General features: G+C 44.7%; 1 protein-coding gene across 5 annotated transcripts in view; it reads left to right on the top strand.

Annotated features, from left to right (window-relative positions):
- Gbf1 (golgi brefeldin A resistant guanine nucleotide exchange factor 1) overlaps window positions 1–26,009 on the top strand; it is a 124,139-nt gene that overhangs the window by 96,207 nt on the left and 1,923 nt on the right. The window contains exons 8-37 of one of the 5 annotated variants that reach the window (XM_090346021.1): window positions 2,070–2,124; window positions 2,796–2,870; window positions 6,992–7,139; window positions 7,555–7,778; window positions 8,291–8,456; window positions 8,656–8,867; window positions 9,292–9,390; window positions 10,315–10,509; window positions 10,971–11,160; window positions 12,204–12,344; window positions 12,756–12,844; window positions 14,521–14,723; window positions 15,097–15,220; window positions 16,251–16,376; window positions 16,590–16,672; window positions 17,648–17,884; window positions 18,142–18,235; window positions 18,530–18,706; window positions 18,976–19,040; window positions 19,126–19,249; window positions 19,434–19,505; window positions 19,645–19,739; window positions 20,157–20,310; window positions 22,049–22,274; window positions 22,764–22,924; window positions 23,026–23,272; window positions 23,403–23,608; window positions 25,176–25,326; window positions 25,422–25,552; window positions 25,726–25,827. In XM_090346021.1, coding sequence (XP_090202147.1) covers window positions 2,070–2,124; window positions 2,796–2,870; window positions 6,992–7,139; window positions 7,555–7,778; window positions 8,291–8,456; window positions 8,656–8,867; window positions 9,292–9,390; window positions 10,315–10,509; window positions 10,971–11,160; window positions 12,204–12,344; window positions 12,756–12,844; window positions 14,521–14,723; window positions 15,097–15,220; window positions 16,251–16,376; window positions 16,590–16,672; window positions 17,648–17,884; window positions 18,142–18,235; window positions 18,530–18,706; window positions 18,976–19,040; window positions 19,126–19,249; window positions 19,434–19,505; window positions 19,645–19,739; window positions 20,157–20,310; window positions 22,049–22,274; window positions 22,764–22,924; window positions 23,026–23,272; window positions 23,403–23,608; window positions 25,176–25,326; window positions 25,422–25,552; window positions 25,726–25,827 — 4,372 coding nt within the window. Of the gene's footprint in view, window positions 1–2,069; window positions 2,125–2,795; window positions 2,895–6,991; window positions 7,140–7,554; window positions 7,779–8,290; window positions 8,457–8,655; window positions 8,868–9,291; window positions 9,391–10,314; window positions 10,510–10,970; window positions 11,161–12,203; window positions 12,345–12,755; window positions 12,845–14,520; window positions 14,724–15,096; window positions 15,221–16,250; window positions 16,377–16,589; window positions 16,673–17,647; window positions 17,885–18,141; window positions 18,236–18,529; window positions 18,707–18,975; window positions 19,041–19,125; window positions 19,250–19,433; window positions 19,506–19,644; window positions 19,740–20,156; window positions 20,311–22,048; window positions 22,275–22,763; window positions 22,925–23,025; window positions 23,273–23,402; window positions 23,609–25,175; window positions 25,327–25,421; window positions 25,553–25,725; window positions 25,828–26,009 lie in introns of all 5 variants that reach the window. The other 4 variants (XM_090346020.1, XM_090346019.1, XM_090346023.1 and 1 more) reach the window with 4 other exon arrangements.

Raw genomic sequence — 26,009 nt, 5'->3', positions numbered from 1 at the left:
TTTCAATAAGCTTGCTTTGAGAAGAACTAAAGCAATGACTTTACAACATCCCCATAAGATTTCTTTTTGCTTTTAACCTGTAGATGGTACTCCTTATCTACCAAGTAAATTTTTCTTGGGCTCTGATGCAAAGACTTTCTTCTTGAACTCAATCTTATTGGCTTCTAAACCTCAACCTGCTCTTTGCTTCCTACTGTATACATGATCTTTTGGTGTTTTAGTAGATTACTCTTTTTGCTGTCTACCTGTCTCTTGGCTTTTAGTAGTACAGTGCAAGTATGAAATGAGCCTCTGTAATCACCTTGCCCTGGCGACCATTATCTTTGTTCATGTCAAACATCTAACTCCTATGACTTTTTTTTAATGTAATTTTATGGTTTGATAGGGCCTTTTAGTCTTAACCAGTCCTGCTTTTTGCTGGTTATTTTTGGAGATGGAGTCTAACAAACTCTTCTTCCTAGACTTATTTCAAACCTTAGTCATGCAGAAATCAGCCTCATGAGTAAGGTTATAGGTGCAAGCCACCCATGCCCAGGTTTTTTGTTGTTGGTCAGGAGCTTTGAACTCTGCACTGTCTTGAGCTTTGTTGCTCAAGACTAGCATTCTACCACTTTGAGCCATAGCTCTACTTTTTTTTTTTTTTTTTTTTTTTTTTGGTCATTAATTGGAGATGAGAGTCTCACAGCCCTTTCTGCCTGGGCTGGCTTTGAACCATGATCCTCCGTGATCCTTATCTCAGCTTCCTTGAATAGCTAGGATTCCAGGCTCCTGGCTTGAAGATTTAAAAAAAGAAAAATTAATAATACTAGAACTTGGACTCAAGATCTCTTACTTGCAAAGCTGGCATTATACTACTGAGCCTTGCCTCCAGCCTATATTTTTTTTCCATATAATTTTTATTGTAATTAATAGAAGGGTTACATTATATTCACCAGATAGAAGGTGCATTACTTCACAAACATTGATACCCTTTCTTATGTCTTGGTCCCCATTTCCGCCCCCCCATCCCTGCCCCTCACCTTGTTTTATACCCTTCCCTATACTATCTCAAATAACCAAATAAGCATATATACTATATATCAGATAACAAGGTAAAATACTGTAACAATATGAGATTACCAAGGAACAGCAAAAGAGGTGAGAGATAACATAGTACATTAAGGACAGCAATCACTCATTATATGGCTTTTGTTCCTATATCCTGGAGGTCCTTTCATTTAGCGTCATCCTATATGGCCTTCTATATCTAAGTTTTGTTCTATTGTAAATCTCTGCTAGGAGAGCCCAAGATTTCTACTGATTGGCAAATGAGTGAGACAATTGAGCCTATGTTCCTTTGAGTCTGGCTTACTTCACTTAATATGATTTTTTCTAAGTCTTTCCATTCCCTTACAAATGGGGCAATGTCATTCTTTCTGATAGCAGCACAGAATTCCATTGTGTATAAATACCACATCTTCTTGACCCACTCATCAACTGAGGGGCATCTTCCAGCCTATCATTTTTTTGGCAGTCATGGGGCTTGAACTCAGGGTCAGGGCACTGTCTCTGAGCTTCTTTTGCTCAAGTTCAGCACTCTACTACGTGAGCCACAGTGCCACTTTGGCCTTTTCTGTTTATGTGGTACTGAGAAATCAAATCCAGGGCTTCATAATGCTAGGCAAGCATTCTACCACTAAACTGCCTTCCCAACCCTCCAGCCTATGATTTTATAGAAGAAGTTTGTTTAGATACTAGGATTTAAACTTAGAACTTCATGCTTGTTAAGCAGGTACTTACGAGCAGCTACACTATCTCCTGTGGCTCATTTATTATGATGATGATGTAGTTATACAAAGAGGTTTTAATTCCATAAGTCAGGTTATGAGAATAATGCATCTTGATCAACATCACTCTTTCCACATTTACCGCATCTTCAGGTTCTCTGATGACTCTAAAAAGCATAAAATTAGCCTGTTTGCCTAAGAGACAGAAATCTCTCTGGCCCATGATGCCTTTAGCTGTGGCTTGCATAAAGGATACCATTTGTCATTATCCCTAATGATAGTCAGTGGGATTCTCTCTTATAGGTTACCTCAGTTTAAAGAAGAACCCAAGAGCTATGTGGGAACCAACATGAAAAAGGTAGGATCTGAGAAATTAATTGCTGTCCCTGCCTAAGTCTTAACCACTGAACTACAGTGCTGTGGGATACCCTTGCTTACTAGCAAAGATATGCTTTTGTCTGGACAGGTCTGCTAGGAATAGTTCTCACTCTTTTAGTGAGAAATTCATTCTCTCCCAGATACCTCTCCTTCCCCAATATTTTATTTTTGGCCTTACTTGTTGACCCACCACATAAGCTGGTGGTCCAGTCTTTCATGGAAACAGGCCCCCAAGCTGGGTTAAAAATGTATGTTGGCATGACCATCTCCTCAAGGCTCAGCCTTATCATCAGGTAGGAGTCCTAGAGGAGCTATGTCCCTAAAACATAATACTAGGTAAAAATAAGCTCACTCTATTGCACTAGTCTCTGTTAAAGAGATAAGTCAAACTGGAATTCATGTCAAAGGACGTAGGAGAAGGGTGGTTAGAAGGATGGCCCTCTTTCTGTCTTGGATGGAAGCCCTGGACTTCACAGGCCACTAGTGAGGATTCTGCTTGCATCCCTAAGAGGTTCCACTCAGAAATGACCTTGGCTATTTGGTGCATGCACCTGACCTTCCCCATCCCTGCTGTCCATCCCCATTCCTGCCCTGTTAGTGTGTGTGTTTATTTCACTCTGTTAAAATCGTGCATTTGCCTGTCTTTCACAGATTTCTCCATGTCTCCTCAACAAACTGGAGCTAAGTAGTGGGGAGCAGACCAAAGCCCTGAACCAGTTAGAGAGGGTACTACTCTTTAAGAACCTCAAGGTCTCTCTCCCTCTCCCTCTCCTTCCCCTTCTCCTTTTCCCTTTTTTTTTTTTTTTTTGGTTTATTTCTTTAAATACTTTTTAAATTTTTTATACGTAACACTTGGGTCCCATTTCCATTGTGTAGAGCACATCTTACCCCTCCCTAGTAATACAGCTTGGCCTCAGAACCATTGCATGTGTTTATAACTTTGCAGTGTTGGGAATTCTCCTGGGACCTCTGGTTGTCTAGTGGTAGAAGGAAGCCTTGAATAGTACATAACCTAGAGAGCCTTGGCCCTATGGGGAAACTTAAGACATACCACTTCTATGAAGACTACATGGATTTCCAAGCAAGACCCTTCCCTTTTCTACCCTTTCCCTATCTTAGTGCTGGGTCAGAGAGCCTAAGTACGGTCTTCAAGTAGAGCTAGATATGTGTGCTACTTTGGTGAGAAACAGTAGTTTAGTGAAAGTCTTTCATTTTTCTTGATTACCACTAAAGGAATCATCTGAAGGTTTAGAACTCTAGATTGAAAGAAAGGAAGCAGGTAGCAGATAGCCAGGCCATTGAGAGCACTCTGGGATCTGCAGAGATGCCCTGCATCTTTTTTAAAAGTCAAAATGTAAGGAAGCTTAGAGGATGAGTCCAAACTAAAGATTACCCTAGTCCCTATATCTCTGCTTTAAGAAGAAGAAGAGGAAGAGAGCTGGGAATATGGCTTAGTGCTAGCATGCTTGCCTAGCACACATGAAGCCCTGGATTTGATTCCTCAGGACCATATAAACAGGAAAACTGGAAGTAGTGCTGTGGCTCAAGTAGTAGAGTGCTAACCTTGAGGGAAAGAAGCTTGGGGACAGTGCCCAGGCCCTGAATTCAAGCCCTGGAACTGGCAAGAAGAAAAAGATGAAGAAAAGAAAGAAGAGGGAGAGAAAGGGGAAGGGGACATCTGGCCATGTAGTTCAACAATATGTATACTAGAAGTGTAATTGTAACATCTAGGTGATTGGAGAGAAATAACGTGTATGTGTTGTTCATGTGTCTCTTCTATTAGTGTAGATAGTCCATAGATTTGTGTCCCCTTTGAATGGATTGTCAGTTTCCTTTGTGTATTTGCATCAGTGGCTACCCAGCACACTGCCATGATTATTAACCTAGGACCTGCTGTCTTTTCTTGTAAAGCTTCTGTTATCCTTTGATGTATAGAATTATACAGATAAAGTGATGTAGGCCTCCATAAATATCCACTGCTTGCTTATACCTTAGAGCCTTAGACAGAAAATACCACTTTTTAAAAGCCTAGGTATTTGTGAGAACTGGAAGCTTTCTAAGTCCCCACTGCAGCCAGAAGGCCGAAAACACTCATTGAAATAACCAAGTTTGAAGCTAACTGCAGAAGACAGAGAAAGGAACAGGAAAGACTGATGGTAATATGGAAGCAATGTCAATGACTGATCCTCATTCTCAGTGGAAGCTAGCCTGAAATGAGAAAACCTCTTCAAGAGAAAGACTATATCAGAAAAGTAGACCCAAACCAAGTGCCGTGGCTCACACCTGTAATCCTAACTACTTAGGAGGCTGAGATCTGAGGATTAAGGTTCAAAGCCTGTCCAGGCACAAAAGGACCTGAGAGACTCTTATCTCCAATTAACCTCTAGAAAACGGGAAGTGGGGCTTGGCTGAAGGGTAGGCCGGTAACCTTGAACTGAAGAGCTCAGGAACATCACCCAGGCCAAGTTCAAGCCCCATGACCTACCAAAATAACAACAAAAAAAAGTAGGCCTAGTACTTATACTTTTTTTTTTTTTGCCTGGCGGGGGAGGGGAGGTTGGTTCATTGTGGGACTTGAACTAGGAGCCTGGACATTGTCCTTGAGCTCTTTTGCTCAAGGCTAGCATTCTGCAACTTTGAGCCACAGTGCCATTTCCAGTGTTCTGGTGGTTAATTGGAAATAAAAGTCTCACAGACTTTCTGCCAGGTTCATTTTGATCTGAGACCCTCAGATCTCAGTCTCCTGAGTAGCTATGATTACAGGATTGAGCCACTAACACCCAGCAATACTGTTTTGTTTGTTTGTTTGTGGGGTTGGTTGTGTGGGTCTTGAAATCTGAGCCTAGGCACTATCCCTGAGCTCTTCAGCTCAAGGCTACCACCCTACCCCTAGAGCCACAGCTCCATTTCTGTTTTTCTGATGATTAATTGGAGATGAGTCTCACAGACTTACATGCCTGGGCTGGCTTTGAACTGCGATCCTCAGTTATCAACCTCCTGAGTAGTTAGGATTATAGGCATGAACCACCAGCCCCAGCCTTTGTTGTTGTTGTTGTTTTAAGTCTTGGGTTTTGAACTCAGAGCTTTGTACTTGCTGGGCTACCATTTCATCCTTGTTGCCACCTCTTTTTGCTTTATTTTTCAAGTAGAATCTTATTTATGTCCAGGTTGGTCTGGACCACTATCTATCTTCCTATTTATATTTCCTTTGTATGGTGTGTGCTATCACATCCAGCTTTTTTTTTTTTTTTTTTTTTTGCCAGTCCTAGGGCTTGGATTCAGAGCCTAAGCGCTGTGCTTCGCTTTCTCAAGGCTAGAGCTCTACCACTTGAGCCACAGCACCACTTCTGGCATTTTCTATGTATGTCGTACTGAGAAATCAAACCTGGGTCTTCTTGCATGCTAGACAAGCACTCTACCACTAGGCCCAAACTCCCAGCCCCTACATCTAGCTTTTTATTAGAGATGGAATCTCTAGAAGTTTTGCCTTGGCTGGCCTCACAACACTGTTCTAATCTTTACTTTCTCAGTAGCTAGGGTTATGGTTTGAACCACTGTTCTAGCCAGTTATCAGTACTTTTTGCTGCTCAGTGGCAATGGCTAGTAAAGCCAGAAGGTTTGTTTTCTCTTTTTGATCTCTTGGGCTTCTTGACCTTCTGTATGTTTAGCTCACTTCACTCCCAGATGTTGTGTGTGAGTTTTTGGGGGTGCTTTTTTTGGGAGGAGAGCAGTTGTAGAGCTTGGACTCAGGGCCTGGGCAGTGCCCATGGGTCTCTTTGTACTCAAGGCTAGTGCTCTACCACTTGAACCACAGTACTACTTCCCATTTTTGAGTGGTTAATTGGAGATAAGGATCTCATGGGTACTTTCCTGCCCCGGCTCTCCTAGATCATTTTTTTAGCTTGAGTTTGATCTACCTGAGCTCCAGTGATTCCTGGAGAGAGTTTCTTAGTTCCTGTTTAGAAATAGTGCTCAAATAGTTAAAGCTCAATAGTGCTCGAATAACAGTGCTCAGACTAGGTGGTGACTGCAGGCATTTCGGAGAGGGAAGGACAAGAAGTGTAATTCAATGTGTAGCTGTCACTATGTTAAGAACAAGGGAAAGATTTCAGCTTGGGGCTTTTCTCCTTTATTGGAAGGACCTAGGGTTAGGGAAGGGAAAAATTATGTGGTTTCTAAGCAAGGAAATCAAAGATTACCCAGATTCTGAGAGCTTAATGAAGGTAACCTATTCCCAAACATCAGAAGGAATTGAATAAATTCCACCCAGAAAAAGCAATAGCAAGAAGAACTGGAAGTTCTACTTGTATACCAAAACTAGGAACAGTGCAGTAACAGGACATGACCTTCTATCTTCAACTCTGCAAATAATGCTAAGATATTCCTTTTCTAACTCTAAGGAATTATTCTTTGGTCAGTTTGATGGGGAATTTCTAAAGAGTAGGGGATATACTTTTATGGTCTTGGCCCAATCCATACAGCAGTAAGAAAGCTATAGGTTTGGAAAGGAAGGAATAGGTGCTCATAGTTGCATAAATAGTGGTAGAGGGCTGCTGTGCAGAGTACTTAAGTGTCCATGAGCCTATAGATTTGTGACTATACACTAATATAGCTAGGCCTACCAATGACTAGTGCATGTGGAGGTTGATTGCCCTGCTACCTTGAAACATGGCAAGAGTAAGTTAGAAGTGTAAGAATGTGGTCAGATGGTCTAGATTGTTTCTTTAGCACAGATGTGGGAAATAGACTTTTTGTAGAGAGCAGAAGAATTAAGTGAAGGGCTGTTTCTAGGGGTAGAATCTTAGTCTGAATACTCCTAGAATGCTAACAAGGTATGACATTTCCAGCTGAAAATGAGAGCAGGAGGCATGAGTGATTCATCCAAATGGAAGAAACAGAAGAGATCGCCCCGACCTCCACGTCATATGACCAAAGTCACACCAAGTTCAGAACTGCCCACCCCAAATGGAGCCACTTTAACCTCTAGCCTCACTGGTAAGTGCCCTGGGCTGTTTCCTCTGATGAGAAGAAACAAAAGGAAAGCTCCTTTCTTAGAGACTTTGTTTTCTTTGTATGTGGTACTGAGGAATCGAACCCTGGTTTTTGTGCATGCTAGGCAAGCATTTTACCACTAGGCCAAACTCCCAATCCCTGAAAATTGTTCTTTAAGATTGTTTTTTTTTTTTTTTTTTTTTTTTTTTGAGGCGGAGGGGGGAAGGGGATGAGCAGAGAGGGAAGGAGGGAGAGGGAAAAAAAAAAGATTGTTTTTTTTACAGAGGTACTTTTGCTATTTTAGAGAGGCACGTTCATAGGTGAGCTACAGTTGGAGAATCAAAGTGTCTTGTATCATGGAGGGTATGTGTTGCCCACAGAGTCTCTCTTCTCCTTCAGTAGTCACTTTTCTTGGCAGGTGGCATGCCCTTTATGGATGTGTCTACACCCATCTCCTCTTCAAGTTCAGAAGCTGCCTCGGCAGTGGTCAGCCCCTCTACAGACAGTGGCCTGGAATTCTCATCCCAGACCACCTCCAAGGAGGATCTCACTGACCTGGAGCAACTTGGCTCTCCAAGGGAAAGCACAGCTGCAGATCCTGGGAGCACTGAGATAAGGGTTTCTGATCAGCCTGACTCTCAGGTATGGCTTTGATTTCTAGAGGTCCCTCTTCTGTCTTCTACTGTGAGAATAGCTTAGTCTCTTAGGTCTTGTGTCCAGGCCAGGCCTTGATTCAAAACAAGATTGAGGGAGGAGTTTCTTTCCTGTTGCTCAGAATTAGCTGTACTTCCCAGAAAAGCCTACAGTATAACACACTGAGAGAGAGGGCTCAGGGTATTTAATTATGCCGTGTAGTATTATGACAGTGTCTGGCAAAAGGGAAGGAGCTGACCATGGCTTTTTCTGGAAAGTAATGATCCAAATTTTAAGCCTGGGAAAGCCTCTATCTCTAGAGTTCCAGTCACTATAAATTCATGACACCTCAGGAGATGTTTTCTGTGTTCTTTGTCCTGTTCCTGCCCTGAGCCATCTTTCATTCATTTATAATCTCTCCGTGTAGTCTATTGGAGATTTCTTGGACTTGAGGAGAGTAAGTTCTGAATTACCCTTGACTTACCCTTGTTCCTATTTCTGCCTGCTGCTGGTCATAACAGGAAGGGGCTCATGTGGAAAAAGCCCAGTCAGCATCGGTGGAATCCATCCCTGAAGTGTTAGAAGAATGCACATCCCCTGCTGACCACTCTGACTCTGCCTCAGTCCATGACATGGATTACGTCAACCCACGGGGCGTGCGCTTTACGCAGTCCTCCCAGAAAGAAGGTGAATATTCACCTCTCTACCCCCACCCCCACCCTCTAAGCCATCTGAGTCCAATCACTTTGGACCAAGGTCACTGTTACCTCTGGGTCCTAGTTTTAGTTAGAAAATGTAGTCCAGCCTTCAAACTGTTGGTGCGGATAGGCTGAGCTGTGTCAGCAGGCTGGTTGTTTCTTAGCAGTCCTACTTCTCACATTCCCAGGCACAGCTCTGGTTCCCTATGGTCTTCCCTGTATCCGTGAGCTCTTCCGATTCCTTATCTCCCTCACCAACCCACATGACCGCCACAACTCAGAGGTTATGATCTACATGGGACTGCATTTACTGACGGTGGCGCTTGAATCGGCACCTGTGGCCCAGTGCCAGACCCTCCTGGGTCTTATCAAGGATGAAATGTGCCGCCACTTATTCCAGGTAAGATCTTAGTGCTCCTAGCTCCTTATCTGTTTTTCAGGAAGATGGTTTGGTGCAGAGTATGGGTTCCAAGAAAGTACCTTCCTCAGAGCCTGGAGTTTGGCCTGGTGGTAGAGTGCTTTCCTAGCATGGCCATAGAAAAAGTCAGAAGTGATGCTGTGGCTCAGGTGGAGGAACTGTAGCCTTGAGAAAGCCCAAGGGCAGTGCTCAGACCCTGAGTTCAAGCCCCAGGACTGGCAAAAAAAAAAAAAGTACTTTCCTCCCAGTTGTCTACTAGCCAAGGAGTTCCAGCAGTAGCTATTCAAGGCCTATAATAAATAGAGTTACTTCAGTGTGCATTTCTTCTGTGGCACCTTCACTAATTTGTTCTCCGACTTTGTCAGCTGAATCAATCAACTTCAAAAACCTGTCCTCTAATCTCTAGCTACTCAGCGTAGAGCGGCTGAACCTGTATGCTGCTTCCCTGCGAGTATGCTTTCTGCTGTTTGAGAGCATGCGGGAGCACCTCAAGTTCCAATTAGAGGTAAGTTTCTTGATCTTGGAAGAGAGAGAAAAAGGCAGGTATGGCATCTTCAGTAGGACCAGCTCTGTCCTGCTACAGGGATAGGACTTATGGGCTTTCTCTAGAAGGATACTTTAGCCTCTAGTTTGTTTCATTGACTGGCTCTGTAGAAGCTCTGTAGAGAAAAATGGCTAATTATAAAATAGGAGAGCCCAAATACAAAGGCTGGCAATGCAACTTCAACTTCAGTGGGAGGAAGTCTTCATCCCAGCAGTTCCTCTTACAAGTCAAGTCAGCACTGCTACAAAAATTCAGAAAACTCTATAAGAATGAGTCAGGTGGGGCTAGGAATTTGGCCTAGTGGTTAAAGTGCTTGCCTAGCATGCATGAAGACCCGGGTTCGATTCCTCGGTACCACATATGTAGAAAAAAAAAGCTGGAAGTGGTGCTGAGGCTCAAGTGGTAGAGCTCTAGCCTTGAGAAAGCCCAAGGACAGTGCTCAGGCCCTGAGCTCAAGCCCAGGACTGGCAAAAAAAAAAAAAAAAGAATGAGTCAGGTTTGCCTAGTGGTAGAATGCTTGCCTAGCATGCACAAAGACTCAGGTTCAATTCCTCAGTACCACATACATAGAAAAAAAAAGCCAGGAGTGGTGCTGTGGCTCCGTGATAAAGCTCTACCCTTGAAAAAGTCCAAGGACAGTACTCAGGCCCTCAGCTCAAGCCCAGGACTGGCAAAAAAAAAAAAAAAAAGTAACAAGGAAGGAGAGCCAGGTTTTATACCCTGATAAGGAGATGAGTAGGGGGATGTAGGATGTATTTACCTGAATATATTTGCACCTATAAATATATCTTAATGTTCATCTTTTATCTGGCTTCTGCTTCCTGTTAATATTCTTCCTGTCCAATTTTCTCTTCTAATGGTGATCATTGATTGGATTATTGCCAGATGTACATCAAAAAGCTTATGGAGATCATCACTGTGGAAAATCCCAAGATGCCTTATGAGATGAAGGAGATGGCACTGGAGGCCATTGTGCAGCTCTGGCGCATCCCCAGCTTTGTCACAGAGCTGTATATCAACTATGATTGTGACTACTACTGTTCCAACCTCTTTGAGGACCTCACTAAGCTGCTGTCCAAGGTACTGAGCACTATTACTGGCCTCTAGAAAGAAGGCTGTTTTTAAGGAAGTCTCCCTGGTAGTAGTAAAGATGCTACTTTCAGGGAGGGAACACTCAGAGAAGGGAAACAGGAAGAAGAAGAAAGGCACTTTGTAAGGGCAATTAAGAAGATAAAAATTGCCAGACGGATGGTTCATGCCTGTAATCCTAGCTACTCAGGAGGCTGAGATCTGAGGATCTTGGTTCAAAGCCAGCCAGACACTAAGTCCGTGAGATTCTTATCTCCAATTAACCTCTAGAAAACCAGAAGTGGTGCGGCGGCTCCAGGGGTAGGGCTGTAGCCTTGAGCTGAAGAGCTAAGGGACAGCGCCCAGGCCCAGAGTTCAAAGCCCCATGACTGACCAAAAAAAAAAAAAAATGCTTTGTAATCAACTAAAATATTCTCTTAACCACAAGTCTGATGGATATGTTTATTTTCCAGAATGCCTTCCCTGTGTCTGGTCAGCTCTATACAACACACCTACTATCTCTTGATGCCCTGTTGACAGTGATTGACAGCACTGAGGCCCACTGCCAAGCCAAGGTCCTCAACAACCTCACCCAGCAAGAGAAGAAAGAGACAGCCAGGCCCAGCTATGAAGCAGTAGATAGCAACCTAGAAGCTATCGATAGTGAGAGACATTTCTCTTCCTTCCTTCCTCCCCCTTTCCTTCTCTCTCCCTCTCTCCATCCCTCCCTTCTTTTCTCCTTCCCTTGATTGCTCCATCCCTTTTGCTTTTGCTTTTTCCCACTCCATTTCTCATTCTCTCTTTTTATGGTACTGGAAATAAAACTGCATTTCTTTCTTTGTTGATCTCAAGATTCTGTGCTTATCTGTTCTCAACTAACTGAGTCATTTTTCGTGTCTTTACATCACTTCCCCTGGGATACTCTCAATTCTTTTTCAAGAATTGAGTCACAAGCCAGTCAGGCAAGTCAGCAGAACTCATAGACTTTTATCTTTCTTCTCCCCGCTTTGTTTTTTTTTGTTGTTGTTGTTGGTTTGTTTTTTTTGTTTTTGTTTTTTTTTTACAGAATAATGATTTCTTTGTCCCATGATAAAGAGATCTGAAGTGGGCCATAGGTTTCATTCCTTAGTACCACATACACAGAAAAGGCCAGAAGTGGTGCTGTGGCTCAAGTGGTAGAACGCTATCTATGAGCAAAAGAAGCTCATAGACAGTGCCCAGGCCCTGAATTCAAGCCCTAGGATATGAGGGGGGTGGGGAGAAAGAGGAAGAGGGGGAGGAGAGAGCAACAGACCGGGAGTGGGGAGAGGAGAGAGAAGAGAGGGAGAGGTAGGGGGAGGGAAGGAGGAGAGAAAAGAGAGGGAGAGAAGAGAAGGGGGAGAAGGAAGGGGAAGAGACAGGGAGAGGGAGAGAGGGAGGGAGAAGGAGAGAAGGGAGGGGGAATAGGGGAAGGGGAGACAAGAGAGGGAGAGAAGAGATAGAGAAAGAGAGAAGAGAGGGAGGGGGAGGGGAGAGAGCAAAAGAGGGAGAAAAGAGAGAAAGGAGAGTGCTATAGGACTCCCAGACCCTTCCTTTTCCCATGGCCAGTATTTTCCTTCACTCTATAATCTTTTCTGCCATGGCTGGTCCCCTGAATGAGAACATTTAGCTCTTAGATTTGTTTGACTTCTACTTATAAGTCTTCCCATATATTTTTCTCATAATAGCTGAGAGAGTACCCAGTGATGGGAAATCCATAAACCTGGCCCCAGATATCCCAGGCCTGCATCTGTCAGCTGGAGGGAGGCTACCAGCTGAACATGGGAAGCTGGGAGGCAGCGATCTAGAGGAAGCTAGTGACTCTGGAGGTGAGTATTGGGTTTCCATGATCTTAAATTCCCTCAACTACAGGTCCTGGTAGGAAGTGGAGGGAGGGGAGCATAGCAACCTAGAGTCATACCGGAGTGAAACTTGGCAGCTCACCTGGTTTCACACCCAGAGAGGCAACAAAAGCTCAAAAGGTAAGAATTCCAGTATGTAGGAGACTGGTGAGGACAAGACAGTTTCTAAAGTTCATCCTTTTCACTATAGAGTATTGGGCTGGAGTTGTGGCTCAAGTGATAGAGTACCTACCTACCAAGCTTGAAGTCCTGAATTCAGAACCCCAGAATGCATGGATGGATGGATGGATATTTGGACAGGAAATATTTCAGTGACCTTCCAAAAGTCCTGGTAAAATTGCTCTTATAGGTGTTCCCCTCTCTTCTTCCCATTTCTAGCTGACAAAAAGTTTACCCGGAAGCCACCTCGATTTTCTTCTCTTCTGCCAGATCCACGGGAACTAATTGACATTAAAAACAAAAAGAAGGTATATATGTATGCATACATAGATTCCCTGGAATTGGGCCTTTGCTTATTTCTATCTAATGTCCTTTGTAAGGTTTCTGTCCCAGAGGATCAGAATAAGGAAGATTTTACAAGTTTTTTGTAGTTATTAATCTCTAGGTTTGCAGGACTTTAGTGACCTCCCGACCTCCTTTGAAGACCTTCTCTTAAGCCAACAAATTAGCATTGCTATTGTGTACCCTTGAGCGAGCTCTACTCTAGTGGATAGCCAGGTGTAAACTGGTACTGCTGACAGAAACTTTGAAAGCTGGCATCATGTGGGTCCTCAAAGGTTATTGATCATCTCCAGCTTCAGTATAATGACTACCAATAAAAGAGAATTTATTCTAGTGCCTTAGTGAAGTAATTGTTCATGCTTTTAGTTTTCTTAACACACATACACATACACACATTTCTACTTAACCCTTTCTTCCTCTTATTGCCAGCCATAACTGTGTGCCTTTGACCATAGGACTGCAACTGGACAGGGAGAAAAGTGATTACCACAGTTAGTCCACCTTGTCTTTCAAACCCAGAACCCTTACGAACCAAGCAACCAAAATTTTGGGCACTGTAATCTTAGCTACTCAGTAGGCAGACATCTGACTATTGCAGTTCAAAGCCAGCCTGGGCAGGAAAATCTGTGAGATTCTTATCTCTATTTAACCACCAGAAAACCAGAAATGGCAAAGCTCTGGCTTTGAAAGAAAGAGCTCAGAGACAGCATCCAGGCCCTGTGTTCATGACCAACCAAAAAAAAGCAAAGAGGAATTTAAGCTAACCCATAAATAAGAGATAAGTCAGTCCCATGTTAGTGGCTCACACTTGTGCACTTGTGATCCTAACTATTGAGAAGGCCGAGGTCATGGTTCAAAGCCAAACCAGGAAGGAAAGTCTGTGAGACTCTTATCTCCAATTAACCACCAAAAAAAAAAGCCAGAAGAGGAGTGTATGTGTATGTACACATATATATGTGTGTATGCAGATACATACATTCATGCATATGGTGAGAAATGAGGATGAGTATAAACTGAAGAAAATTAAGCTCTTCTCATTTTTTTCTGATCCCCAAATTAAAGTGCCAGGGCCTACCGGCAGCAAATTGAGGTTCCTGAAATAGGGGGCAGGGACTGGAAAAAATAGAAGAGAGACAAACACATCGGGTCCGGGAGGTCTGCAGCCCAGGTAAAAACTGCCGCAGTTTATTATCAACTCAAAGCTTATATCCCTTCTTGATACCAGGGTACTGCCAGGTGTTACATCCAGATGGTTAATCAGGGAACTGTTGGGGGTTACATTCATATGGTAAATCTCAGATCAATTGAACAGGAGAAGGCCAAAAACCAATAAGACAATCAAGCAATTATCTGATGCAAATCAAAGTACAGTTTGATTCCACTCTGGCTCCCAACATTAAAGGAGAAGAGGCTGCCTTTGTTTTGAACACACCAAAAAATAGTAGCAAGGAGCTCCTCTTACACATCTAATGAAACAAAGAGATGAGAGGAAACTGGAACCAGTATGATCCAGTCTTAGTTTTAGAATTACTATGAACCATTATCCTGTGAGCCCATTAGGTAACAAGCTGTGGGCTTTCATGGGGTCTACCTGACCTTGTCTGATTTAGGGATTCTGACACCTCTAGTTTTTCTTCTCCAGCTGCTAATCACTGGTACAGAGCAGTTCAACCAGAAACCAAAGAAGGGGATCCAGTTCCTACAGGAGAAAGGCCTCCTCACCATCCCAATGGACAACACAGAGGTAGCGCAGTGGCTCCGAGAGAACCCTCGGTTAGACAAGAAAATGATTGGAGAATTTGTGAGTGATCGAAAAAACATTGACCTGTTGGAGAGTTTTGTAAGGTAAGGAATTTGTAAATGTCAGGAACGATCATGTACCTTAGTGGTAGAATGTTTATCTAGCATACATGATATCCTGGATTTGATCTGGGCCTTACAGAAAGGGAAGGAGGAGCAGAGGGAGAAATTACAAGTCTGGGGAACATGGTATCCCTTCAGTGCATACCTGATACATTAGTGACAGTCATACATTCTCCTTCCTATCATTTTTATCGTTGTACCTGAAAGGGACTCCAGTAAGACACCTTTGGGAGCCTTCCATTTACATGGACAACACTGCAAATGAGGGTGAGGTAGAGTTCTGGACTGGGCTAACAGCCCAACTTGTGTAGCTTTTCTATCTCTGTCTTTTTCATTCCACTTTTTTTCTGTTTAGCACCTTCAGCTTTCAGGGTCTGCGGCTCGATGAAGCTCTCCGCCTCTACCTAGAAGCCTTCCGTTTGCCTGGGGAGGCACCAGTCATCCACAGGTTGCTGGAGGTATTCACTGAACATTGGAGGGTGAGTGAGTTACAGGGACAGAGCCCCTTAGATGAGCTTAAGGACTTCTGTGGGCCCCAATTGAAACACTCAGCTGCCATCTCTAAAGAAGGCTAAGAGGAGTCTTTAAAAAAAAAAATAAACAAGGGACCGGATGTTTGGCCTACTGGTAGAGTGCTTGCCTAGCATGCACGAAGACCCAGGTTCAATTCCTCGGTACCACATACATAGAAAAAAGCCAGAAATGGTGCTGAGGCTCAAGTGGTAGAGCTCTAGCTTTGAGAAAGTCCAAGGACAGTGCTCAGGCCCTGAGCTTAAGCCCAGGACTGGCAAAAAAAAAAAAAAAAAAAAAAGTGGGGGGGGGGGGACAAACAAATGAAAAAACTTGGCAGAGCTTTATTGGGTAAATAAACAGACTATCGAATAAATAAACAGACAATTAGACAAATAGGCAAAAAGCAGACACACAGAAGGGCAGGGGCACACTCTAGAGTGTGAGGGCTCTAGTAGGCTGAGAAGCACCAGCTAAGAGGAGTCTCCCATATTGTGTACAAGCTGCCGGAAGTGTTTCCCTCTTCTTCATTTCTCCCCATAACTCTATCATACTAAAATAAATCCTTGCTAAAACTTAACAAAAATGAGCTTTCCATGGAGAAGCCATGGAAACAAGTTCCAAAACTGGTAAGAGCTGGGCTGGGAAGTTGGCTTAGTGGTAGAGTCCTTACCTAGCATTCATGAGGCCCTGGGTTCAATTCCTCAGTCTTATTCAAACAGAAAAAAAAAAAAACTGGTAATGGCCCTGTGCCTCAAGTGTTAGAGTACTATTCTTGAGCAAAAGAAGCTCAGGGACAGTGCCCAGAACCTGAATTCAAGTTCCAGGACTGGCAAAAAAAAAAAAAAAAAAAAGAAAGGAAGGAAGGAAATTGACAAGACCTTGCCCACTTTCTAGGTAATACCTCCCCTCTGTGCCAGCACTGACCAGGGGATTGATAGTGAGGGTTTCATTGACCAGAGCAGGGCATTGACACAGGTGGGCTCTTTGCTTTTTCAGAATTGTAATGGCTCCCCGTTTGCCAATAGTGATGCTTGCTTTGCCCTGGCCTATGCTGTCATTATGCTGAACACTGACCAGCACAACCACAATGTTCGCAAACAAAACGCACCCATGACACTGGAGGTAAGCTTGGGTCTCAACCAATGTAGAGAAGATCAGCACAGCTTTGGAGATAGCAAGAAGGACATAGGGTTCCTCTCATGGGGATGAGAGAGGAACTGGGTTAAAAAGGAAACTTAACTGTTTCCTAACTCCTAATTACCACAGATCCCCTAAGATCATTTGGTAGGGCTTCAACATTGGTACAAAGGGGAAAACTTTCTGGTCTGTCTCTAGGAGTTTCGAAAAAACCTGAAAGGTGTGAATGGAGGCAAAGATTTTGAGCAGGACATTCTGGAGGACATGTACCATGCCATTAAGTGAGTACAGAAGTGAAGCATCTCCATTAAGGAGAGGCACATTGCTTCCTTTCTCAGAGTCACACCATACTACAGTCATTTATATGCTCCTGATTTAATCTTGGGATTTAACTGGGCAACCCACTACAACTTGTTGGGGTTTTTTTTGTTTTGTTTTTTGTTTTTTTTCCTTAGAGAAGCCTGGACAATATTGGAGCTTTAAGCCAGGATCTGAAGTGCAGCTATTTTTCCCCCATGAGAACTGAACCCAAAGTCCCCACACCTGCTAATTAAGCATGCGCTCTATCATTGAGCTATATCCCCAGCACAAAATACTACTCTTAAGTGAGGTAGCCTCATTTTCTGAACCTAAAGTAATTGGATTACTTTGATTGCATTCTGTGACTGATATAAGTTAAGATGGGCACTAGAGGGTGAGGCTTAGGTCAGGGATTAGTTGTTATAAATTAGAAAAAGTAAAGTGTTCAATCCTTTCAACTGAAGGCCCTATTTAAAGACAAAATTTGGAGACTATGGGATACTTCCTCTCCCTTCTCCCTCCTGGGATAAGAAACACATTACTGTGCTGCAGTTGTTTTTGTTGTTGTTTTGTTTTTGTGGGTCATGAGGCTTGAATTCCGCTTGGGCGCTGTCCCTGAGCTCTTCAGCTCGAGGCTACCAACCTACCCTTGAGCCAAGCCCCACTTCCCACTTTCTAGGGGTTAATTGGAGATAAAGAGTCTCAGGTCCTTTTGTATCCTTTTGTGCCCAGGCTGGCTTTGAACCTTGATCCTCACATGTCAGCCTCCTGAGTAGCTAGTATTACAGGCCACCAGTGCCTGTGCCGACTTGAGCTGCAGTTTTGATTACCTCATATTGATGGAAGATGGCTGTATTCACAAAGACCCTTGTCCTAGTTTGGAACCAGTCCGGTTCACAGCCATGCACCTACTCCTTTCCTTACCTCTTCCCTTACCTCCTCTTCCCTCTCAACAGGAATGAGGAAATTGTGATGCCTGAGGAACAGACTGGCTTGGTTCGTGAGAACTATGTGTGGAATGTGATTCTTCATCGAGGCGCCACCCCTGAGGGAATATTTCTCCGTGTGCCTCCTGGCAGCTATGATCTCGATCTCTTCACTATGACTTGGGGCCCCACTATAGCTGCTCTTTCTTATGTCTTTGACAAAAGCCTTGAAGAGACAATCATCCAGAAAGCCATCTCAGGCTTCAGGTATTTCAGCTTTGGCTTTGGCTTTTACCTCTTCCTCTCTCTGTAAAGCTAACGTGGTTACCTCTTGTGACTTCTTGGGGTTCTTCCTGAGTTTTAGAGGGACACTGTAGCTTGAGAAAATCTGTTGTTAAAGACTAGTGTAGAAGATTTCTTCTTGGGACTGATTAGGGTAGAGCCCCATGTAAACCTCTACAGGGACTTGAATGGGTTGTTGACCTTCCAGTGACTCTGTTTTTGGGATGGGGGTGACATTACAGGAAGTGTGCCATGATCTCCGCCCACTATGGCCTCAGCGATGTGTTTGACAATCTCATCATCTCTCTGTGCAAATTCACAGCTCTCAGCAGTGAGGTGAGTTCGGGCAGGAACTGAACTTAGAGTTCTAAAGGAGGACCTTTCACATATCTACACCACCTTCTTGGCTGCACCAGGGCTTAGGCCATTTCAGTCTGGCATATTCTGGAAAGAGAATAGTCACCTCATGTACTGGGATGGGAGAAGAAATGAAGAATTGGGAAAGACCATCCATATTATGGAGGATTAAAAGCAAAGCCAATGCAAGGACTCTCAGAGAACCACAGGCAGAAAGACCTGAGAGCCTTCTTCCAGATACTACCCAAAGCTTCTTCTCATCTTCTTTTCCAGTCTATTGAGAACTTACCCAGTGTATTTGGAAGCAACCCAAAAGCCCACATTGCAGCCAAGACAGTATTCCATTTGGCCCATCGGCATGGTGACATCCTGCGGGAGGGCTGGAAGAATATCATGGAAGCCATGCTGCAGCTCTTCCGAGCCCAGCTGCTGCCCAAGGCCATGGTGGAGGTAATTCTTTGTAGATTAATCAACAACATCTAGACATAAAATTGGCTGAGAGGAGCACTGGGCCTGATGCCTGCCGAAGATCACTAGGAATAGCTCAAATTAATGCCACGGATCTTGAGGATAGATATAAGGAAAGGCTGGTGGGAGTGCTCACCGGGGAACAATAGTTCAAGAACAGAGGGCTACAGGAAGAAATCTCGAGAAATTGGCTTGAGGGGCCAGAAATGCAAAGGCCATGGGAAAGAAATCATCTTGTCCTACTATGCCAGGTAGAAGATTTCGTGGATCCCAATGGCAAGATCTCTCTACAGCGAGAAGAAACACCATCAAACCGGTATGTGAAGATCAGAAGCAGCTGCTAAGGATAGGGAGGGATCAGAATTTTGGGGCTTACCATGACATGTACCATGTTCCTACAGAGGAGAGTCAACAGTGCTGAGCTTTGTGAGCTGGCTAACATTGAGTGGGCCTGAGCAGTCCAGTGTACGGGGCCCATCCACTGAGAATCAAGAAGCTAAAAGAATAGCCTTGGACTGTATCAAGGTAACTGCCTACTCCTGGTTTAAAAACAAAAACAAAAAAACCAACCCTTACCTAGTGGAAAGATGCAGCTCTATAGGTAAGGATAGAGTCATGTAGGACTTGTAACCAGGATGATTCTCCCGTCTTCCCTACCTCTCTTCCTTTAGTCTTTGTCACAGACCCTGTTTCTCTTACGCCCTTCTAGCAATGTGACCCAGAAAAGATGATCACAGAGAGCAAGTTCCTCCAGCTGGAGTCCCTGCAAGAACTCATGAAGGTACGAGAGAAGGAAGGGAACAGATGGCTAGCTGCCTATGTCTGGGAGAGACAGTAGTTTGTACCTCAATTTCTTTTGAGGCAGAGCAAATAGCTGGATTCTCCTCCATGACTCCTTTCCTGCTGCTTTTCCCCTCCAGGCCCTAGTGTCAGTGACACCAGATGAAGAAACATATGATGAGGAAGATGCCGCTTTTTGTCTGGAGATGCTGCTACGAATTGTATTGGAGAACAGGTAGGAGAAGACAAGTGAAAATCTTTAGGCAGACTCTATATCAGGCTTTGGCTGAGTGGACTCCAGGGACTGAAATGTACAAAACTATAGGCAGGGAGTCTGGGAATATGGCCTAGTGTTCTTGTCTAGCATGCACAAAGCACTGGGTTTGATTCCTCAGTACCACATACACAGAAAAAGTCAGAAGTGGTGTTGTGGCTCAAGTGATAGAGTGCTAACCTTGAGAAAGCCCAAGGACAGTAACCTGGCCCTGAGTTCAAGCCCCAGGACTGGCCAAAACTAAACAAACCTGTAGGCAATAGGAGAGAACTTTGATCTCTATCTCTGTCTAGTTAGGGTATGATCCCAATAAACCATGAAACCATATTGTCCAGTGGCCTCCATCTAAGACTGACCTTATTCCTCTCTTCTCTAAAGGGACCGTGTGGGATGTGTATGGCAGACTGTTCGAGACCATTTGTACCACCTCTGTGTCCAGGCACAAGATTTCTGTTTCCTTGTGGAGCGGGCAGTGGTAGGGCTGTTGCGCCTAGCCATCCGGCTGCTCCGTAGAGAAGAGATCAGTGGTCAGGTAAGCAGAGTGCATCAGGGAAAGAAGGCAGGCTTCATGTCAGTTATGGATATGATCTAAGACTATGTGTGTGCACACCTGTATAGTGCACACGCACACACACACACACATAATGCTCAATGACATGAATCCAGTGGCCAACCACAGGGCTGGTACAGTTTTGGCAGCAGCACCTTGAATGGCCTCAAGCATGAAGCCTGTGCCCTGAACCTCTGAGTCTGCTTTGTAGGGCTGAACTGCTGCTGCCTTTTACTAGCCCCAGGCCTACATCCGGTTTGAGGTTCTTATGTTTAGAACCCTAAGCATGAGATCTCTTGGTTACACTACAAAAAACAACCAAACAAAAACGATTTTAAAAATTCAAAAAACTAGCTGGGCATGGTGGCTCATGCCTGTAATCATAGCTAATCAGGAGGCTGAGATCTGAGAATTGTGGTTCAAAGCCAGCCCAGGCACTAAAATCCGTGAGACTCTTATCTCCAGTTAACCACCAGAAAACCAGAAATGGTGCTGTGGCTCAAGGGGTAAGGTGGTCGCCTTGAACTGAAGAGCATAGGGACAACACCCAGGCCCAGAGTTCAAGTCCTACAACCAACCAAAAAAAAAAAATGAAAAAACTATTAAATAAGTTCAATAAGGTTACTAAATACAAGGTCTAACACAAAAGTTCATCATATTTCTATATACTAACAGTGAACATATGAAAACTAAAATTAAGCATGTAATAACATGGACCAGGAGTGTAGCCTAGTGGTAGAGCGCTTTCCTAGCATACTAAAAGCCCCAGGTTCGATTCCTTAGTACCACATACACAGAAAAAGCCAGAAGTTGTGTAGCTCGGTTGTAGAGCACTAGCCTTGAGAAAAGCCCAAGGAGAGTGCCTAAAGTCCTGAGTTCAAGCCCCAGGACTGGCAAAAACAAATTAAAAGTGTAATAGCAGCCAGGCACTGGTGGCTCACACCTGTAATCCTCGCTACTCAGGAGGTTGAGATCTAAGGATCACAGTTTGAAGTAAGCCTGGACAGAAAAGTCCCCATGAGATTCTCATCTCTAATTAACCACTCAAAAACTGGAGGTGGAACTGTGGCTCAAAGTGGTAGAGCATTAGCCTTGAACTAGAGCTTGGTACTTTGTATTATTTCTTACAATTGCGTATTATATGTACTTTTTTTTTTTTTTGCCAGTCCTGGAGCTTGAACTCAGGGCCTAGGCACTGTCCTTGAGCTTTCTCAAGGCTAATGTTCTACCCCTAGAGCCACAGCACCACTTCCAGCTTTTTCTGTATATGTCATACTGAGGAATCAAACCCAGGGCTTCATGCATGCTAGCTAGGCAAGCACTCTACTACAAGGCCATGTTCTAGGCCCAAGATATGTACTGACTTATGTCTCTGTACATAACTGTCTCTGTACATCACCTTTATAGTGTGTGTGTGTGTGTGTGTGTGTGTGTGTGTGTGTGTGTGTGTGTGTGTGTGTGTGTGAAAAGATGAGGAAGAAGAAAAAAGAGATGCGGACTGAGGCATGGCTCAGTGGTAGAGTGCCAACCTGGCAAGTGTGAGTCCCTGAGTTCAAGCCCCTTAAAAGCGGAGCGGGGGTGGGAAGCAACTAGTAACATCAGCTTAAGTTAGATTCTAACCAAACTCTACTCACTGGCCTATAGATATTGATAGGGAAGCTTCCCCAATAGGAAGTTATGTGCCCACTCTCCTCTTTCTTGCTCCCCACCCTTGCCCCAGGTGTTGCTCTCCCTGCGTATCTTGTTGCTGATGAAGCCCAGCGTACTGTCCAGAGTCAGCCACCAAGTTGCTTATGGGCTCCATGAACTCCTTAAGACCAATGCAGCTAACATCCACTTGGGAGATGACTGGGCCACCCTCTTCACACTACTGGAGTGTATCGGCTCAGGTGTGAAGCCTCCAGCTGCTCTGCAGGCCACAGCTAGGACTGATGCACCTGATGCTGGTAAGCCTTCTCCCAGGGAGACTCTCATTGGCAGATAAATAGCTGTGGCCCAGGCGCTGGGAGAAGAAAACAAAACACAGGTTATTGCATTCAGCAGATTAAATATGCCTGGCTTATGCCATCTGCTTCCAGATCTTCCCGTGCCTGCTGGCTACTATCCACAGGTTAAATAGCAATGTAGAAGACTATGTATGAATCTAGGTTTCAGACCATCCTGAGGACTATTTTCCCAAAAACTGTGTACTTGCTGCCACCCGATTTTCCTAACAGCTGCTACTAGATGCTATCAGAAGCTCAAATTAGTGTTTTGCCCTATTTGGTCATGAGAGAAGCTGTCTAGGCTGAAGTCTTCTGGTGACAGGGCAGAAGTAATACAGGCCAGAGAGAGAGGAGACCAGGCCTCAGAACTTTTTTCTGAGAGTCTGAATTGTCCTTTGCCCCAGTGTCCCATCCCTAACCTGCCTCTGCTCTTCTCCCCACCTGGCTTAGGAGCCCAGTCAGATAGTGAGCTACCATCTTATCATCAGAATGATGTGAGCCTGGACCGAGGCTACACTTCTGACTCAGAGGTTTACACTGATCATGGCAGGCCTGGCAAGATGCACCGATCTGCCACAGATGCGGATGTGGTCAACAGTGGTTGGCTAATGGTGAGTAGGGGTGTGGGCAGCTGGTGAGTCTTGAGATTCCTGGTCCTCTGAGAGGACAAATAGTAGTCAAGACCCCAGCTTGTACCCTATGTTCTTCACAGGTGGGAAAAGATGACATTGATAACTCTAAGTCCGGATCAGGATCCAGCCGGCCAGGCCCTTCACCCCTGGTCAATCAGTATAGCCTAACAGTGGGGCTGGACCTGGGGCCACATGACACTAAGTCCTTACTGAAGTGTGTGGAATCACTGTCCTTCATTGTTCGTGATGCTGCTCACATCACCCCTGACAACTTCGAGCTCTGCGTCAAGACTTTGCGCGTCTTTGTGGAGGCCAGTCTGAATGGCGGTAGGTGGCTTGTGAAGAGAACAGTTGAGGAAGAGCTATGTAATTATGCGGAGGAGGAAAGAAAGGAGAGAAAGGCAGGGCATCTTCACTTCTGGCTGTGGAAATGTGACCTGGGTCCATCTCTGCCCAGGGTGCAAATCTCAGGAGAAACGTAGCAAGAGTCATAAATATGACAGCAAAGGGAACCGCTTCAAGAAAAAGTCTAAAGAGGGCTCAATGCTTCGGCGTCCTCGAACCTCCAACCAACATCCCACACGGGGTGGGCATAGTGACGACGATGAGGATGAAGGCGTGCCTGCCAGCTACCATACGGTGTCTTTACAGGTCAGTCAGGACGTAAGTATGGCACCCTTTACTTCCTTTCCTCCCCTGCACCTGAGCCTGGGAACGTGGGTGGGGCCAAGAGGAAGGGCCGTGTGTTCTGCCCAGGCCCTTGACTGCTACCTCCACAGTCTTCCCCTTATCCAACCTCACCTGTGAATACCTGCTTAAGTTTATTTTTTAAGTTTACTTATTTTTCAATAGGTAATATATGCACATGGTACAAAATTCAAAAGGTAAAAAGGGTAAACTGATAAAAGCTTCTCTTCCACTAAATTACTGTCACTAAAGGCAACCTTGTCACCATTTGCTTATCTCTCCTTCCAAAGTTATTTTTGTGTCTATTCAAGGCATATAAAATGATCTTATGAGCTGACTTCATATCACTAAATAAACGGAGAAACAGTTGCCTGCTTTCAGTAAGAAGAACCTTAGAAAAATTACAGAAATAAAGTGTTTGGTGTGGAGGTACCTGTAATCCCTTCACTCGGGAGGCTGAGGCAGGAGGATCATGAATTCAAGGCCAGCCTGGACTATATAAGTGAGCTTGAGGCAGGCTGGACTACAATGAGATCTTGTCTCAGAAAGCAAAAGTATTAAGTCTGGCCAGACACTTGCTAATGAAAGCCTCTGAGCCTGAAATTTTATTGGTTTAGGTCTGCATGTAGGTATGTATGAGCATGTTCACAAGTGTGTATGTGTGCTAGTTCTAGAGCTTGCACTCAGGTCTTCTTGGCTGTTTGGCTCAAGGCAAGTGCTCTACCACTTGAGTCACACTTTCATTTCTAGGTTTTTGCTGGTTAATTGAAGATAAGAGTTTCATGGACATTTCTGTCCGGACTGGCTGTGAATTGAGATCCTTAGGTCTCCACTTTCTAAGTGGCTAGGATTACAGGCATGAGCCACCATGAGTCACTGGTACATGACAATTTGATTTGTTTTTAAGATGAGATTAACCAGATTCTTTCCATTTAATTACTTTTTTCTTTTAACAAGAATTATAGAATTCAAATTAATTTGTGTTGGGCTTGTGACTATGAGAAACATAGCCAGAACTGGAGTGACTAGCTCATCGATTTAAAACAAAGGAAGGACTGGAATCAAACCCGGGTTTAATTCCTTGGTACCACATACATAGAAAAAAGCTGGGGAGCTGGGAGTTTGGCCTACTGGTAGAGTGCTTGCCTAGCATGCACGAAGACCCTGGTTTGATTCCTTGGTACCACATACATAGAGAAAAGCTGGACATGGTGCTGTGGCTCAAGTGGTAGAGCTCTAGCCTTGAGAAAAGTCCAAGGACAGTGCTCAGGCCCTGAGTTCAAGCCCCATAACTGGCAAAAAAAAAAAAGCTGGAAATCGTGCTGTGGCTCGAGTGGTAGAGCTCTAGCCTTGAGAAAGCCCCAGGAGTGGCAATAAATAAATAAATAAATAAATAAATAAATAAAACGAAATAGAGAGGGGTAGGGTATGCTGTGACTAAAGGGGAGGTGTCCTTTGATGACTTAGGGACAGTCGCAAGGGGAGGACAAGGGACCCACCAGGCCTAACCCCACTCATATCCTGCTGTCTTCTGTGATGCCAGTTGCTAGACCTGATGCACACCTTGCACACGCGAGCCGCCTCTATATACAGCTCATGGGCAGAAGAGCAGCGTCACTTGGAGACAGGTGGCCAGAAGATTGAAGCCGATTCACGCACCCTCTGGGCCCACTGCTGGTGCCCTTTACTACAGGGTAAACTTGCAGGTGGAGGCAGGGTATGGCAGAGATAAGGTCAAAGCACCAGGACCAGATGACTGGATGATTCCCGATCCTGCTCTTGTTCTCAGGCATTGCCTGCCTGTGCTGTGATGCCCGGCGCCAGGTGCGGATGCAGGCCCTGACCTATCTGCAGCGAGCACTGCTGGTACATGACCTGCAAAAGCTGGATGCCCTGGAATGGGAGTCCTGTTTTAACAAGGTACATCAGGTTCCAGACCTAAGGCAGGGAGAGCCAGACAGCCTTTAAAGAAACCCTAATGGCTCCTCAGAGACTTCCCCAGTGTTCTCTGCCCTATCTACCCATCTTGCCCAGCCTTGGGACAAGGCTGCCAACTGATGCAACTAGGATAACACTGGCTATTTACCTAACAGGTGCTGTTCCCTCTATTGACCAAGCTCTTAGAGAACATCAGTCCAGCTGATGTGGGTGGGATGGAGGAGACCCGGATGAGGGCTTCCACATTGCTCTCAAAGGTACTGCTCGCCATTGCACTCCCAGCTACTCTCCCAACCCCTTCCCTTTCCCAGAGAGGGAAGCCAGGTTCACTGGGACCCAGACACACAATGTAGGTGCTCAGGAGACCCTAGAGGACCTGGGGACTCAGGAGGAGGCTGGATTTCAGAGCAACCTCCCATCCAAGATTCCCATGCAAGAC

The sequence above is a fragment of the Megascapheus bottae genome, chromosome 15, assembly GCF_031878675.1.
Source record: "Megascapheus bottae isolate mThoBot1 chromosome 15, mThoBot2.hap1, whole genome shotgun sequence".
In the NCBI taxonomy this organism is placed as follows: domain Eukaryota; kingdom Metazoa; phylum Chordata; class Mammalia; order Rodentia; family Geomyidae; genus Megascapheus; species Megascapheus bottae.
The sequence above is the reverse complement of the archived record's forward strand: the minus strand, read 5'-3'. Positions and strand labels throughout refer to the sequence as shown.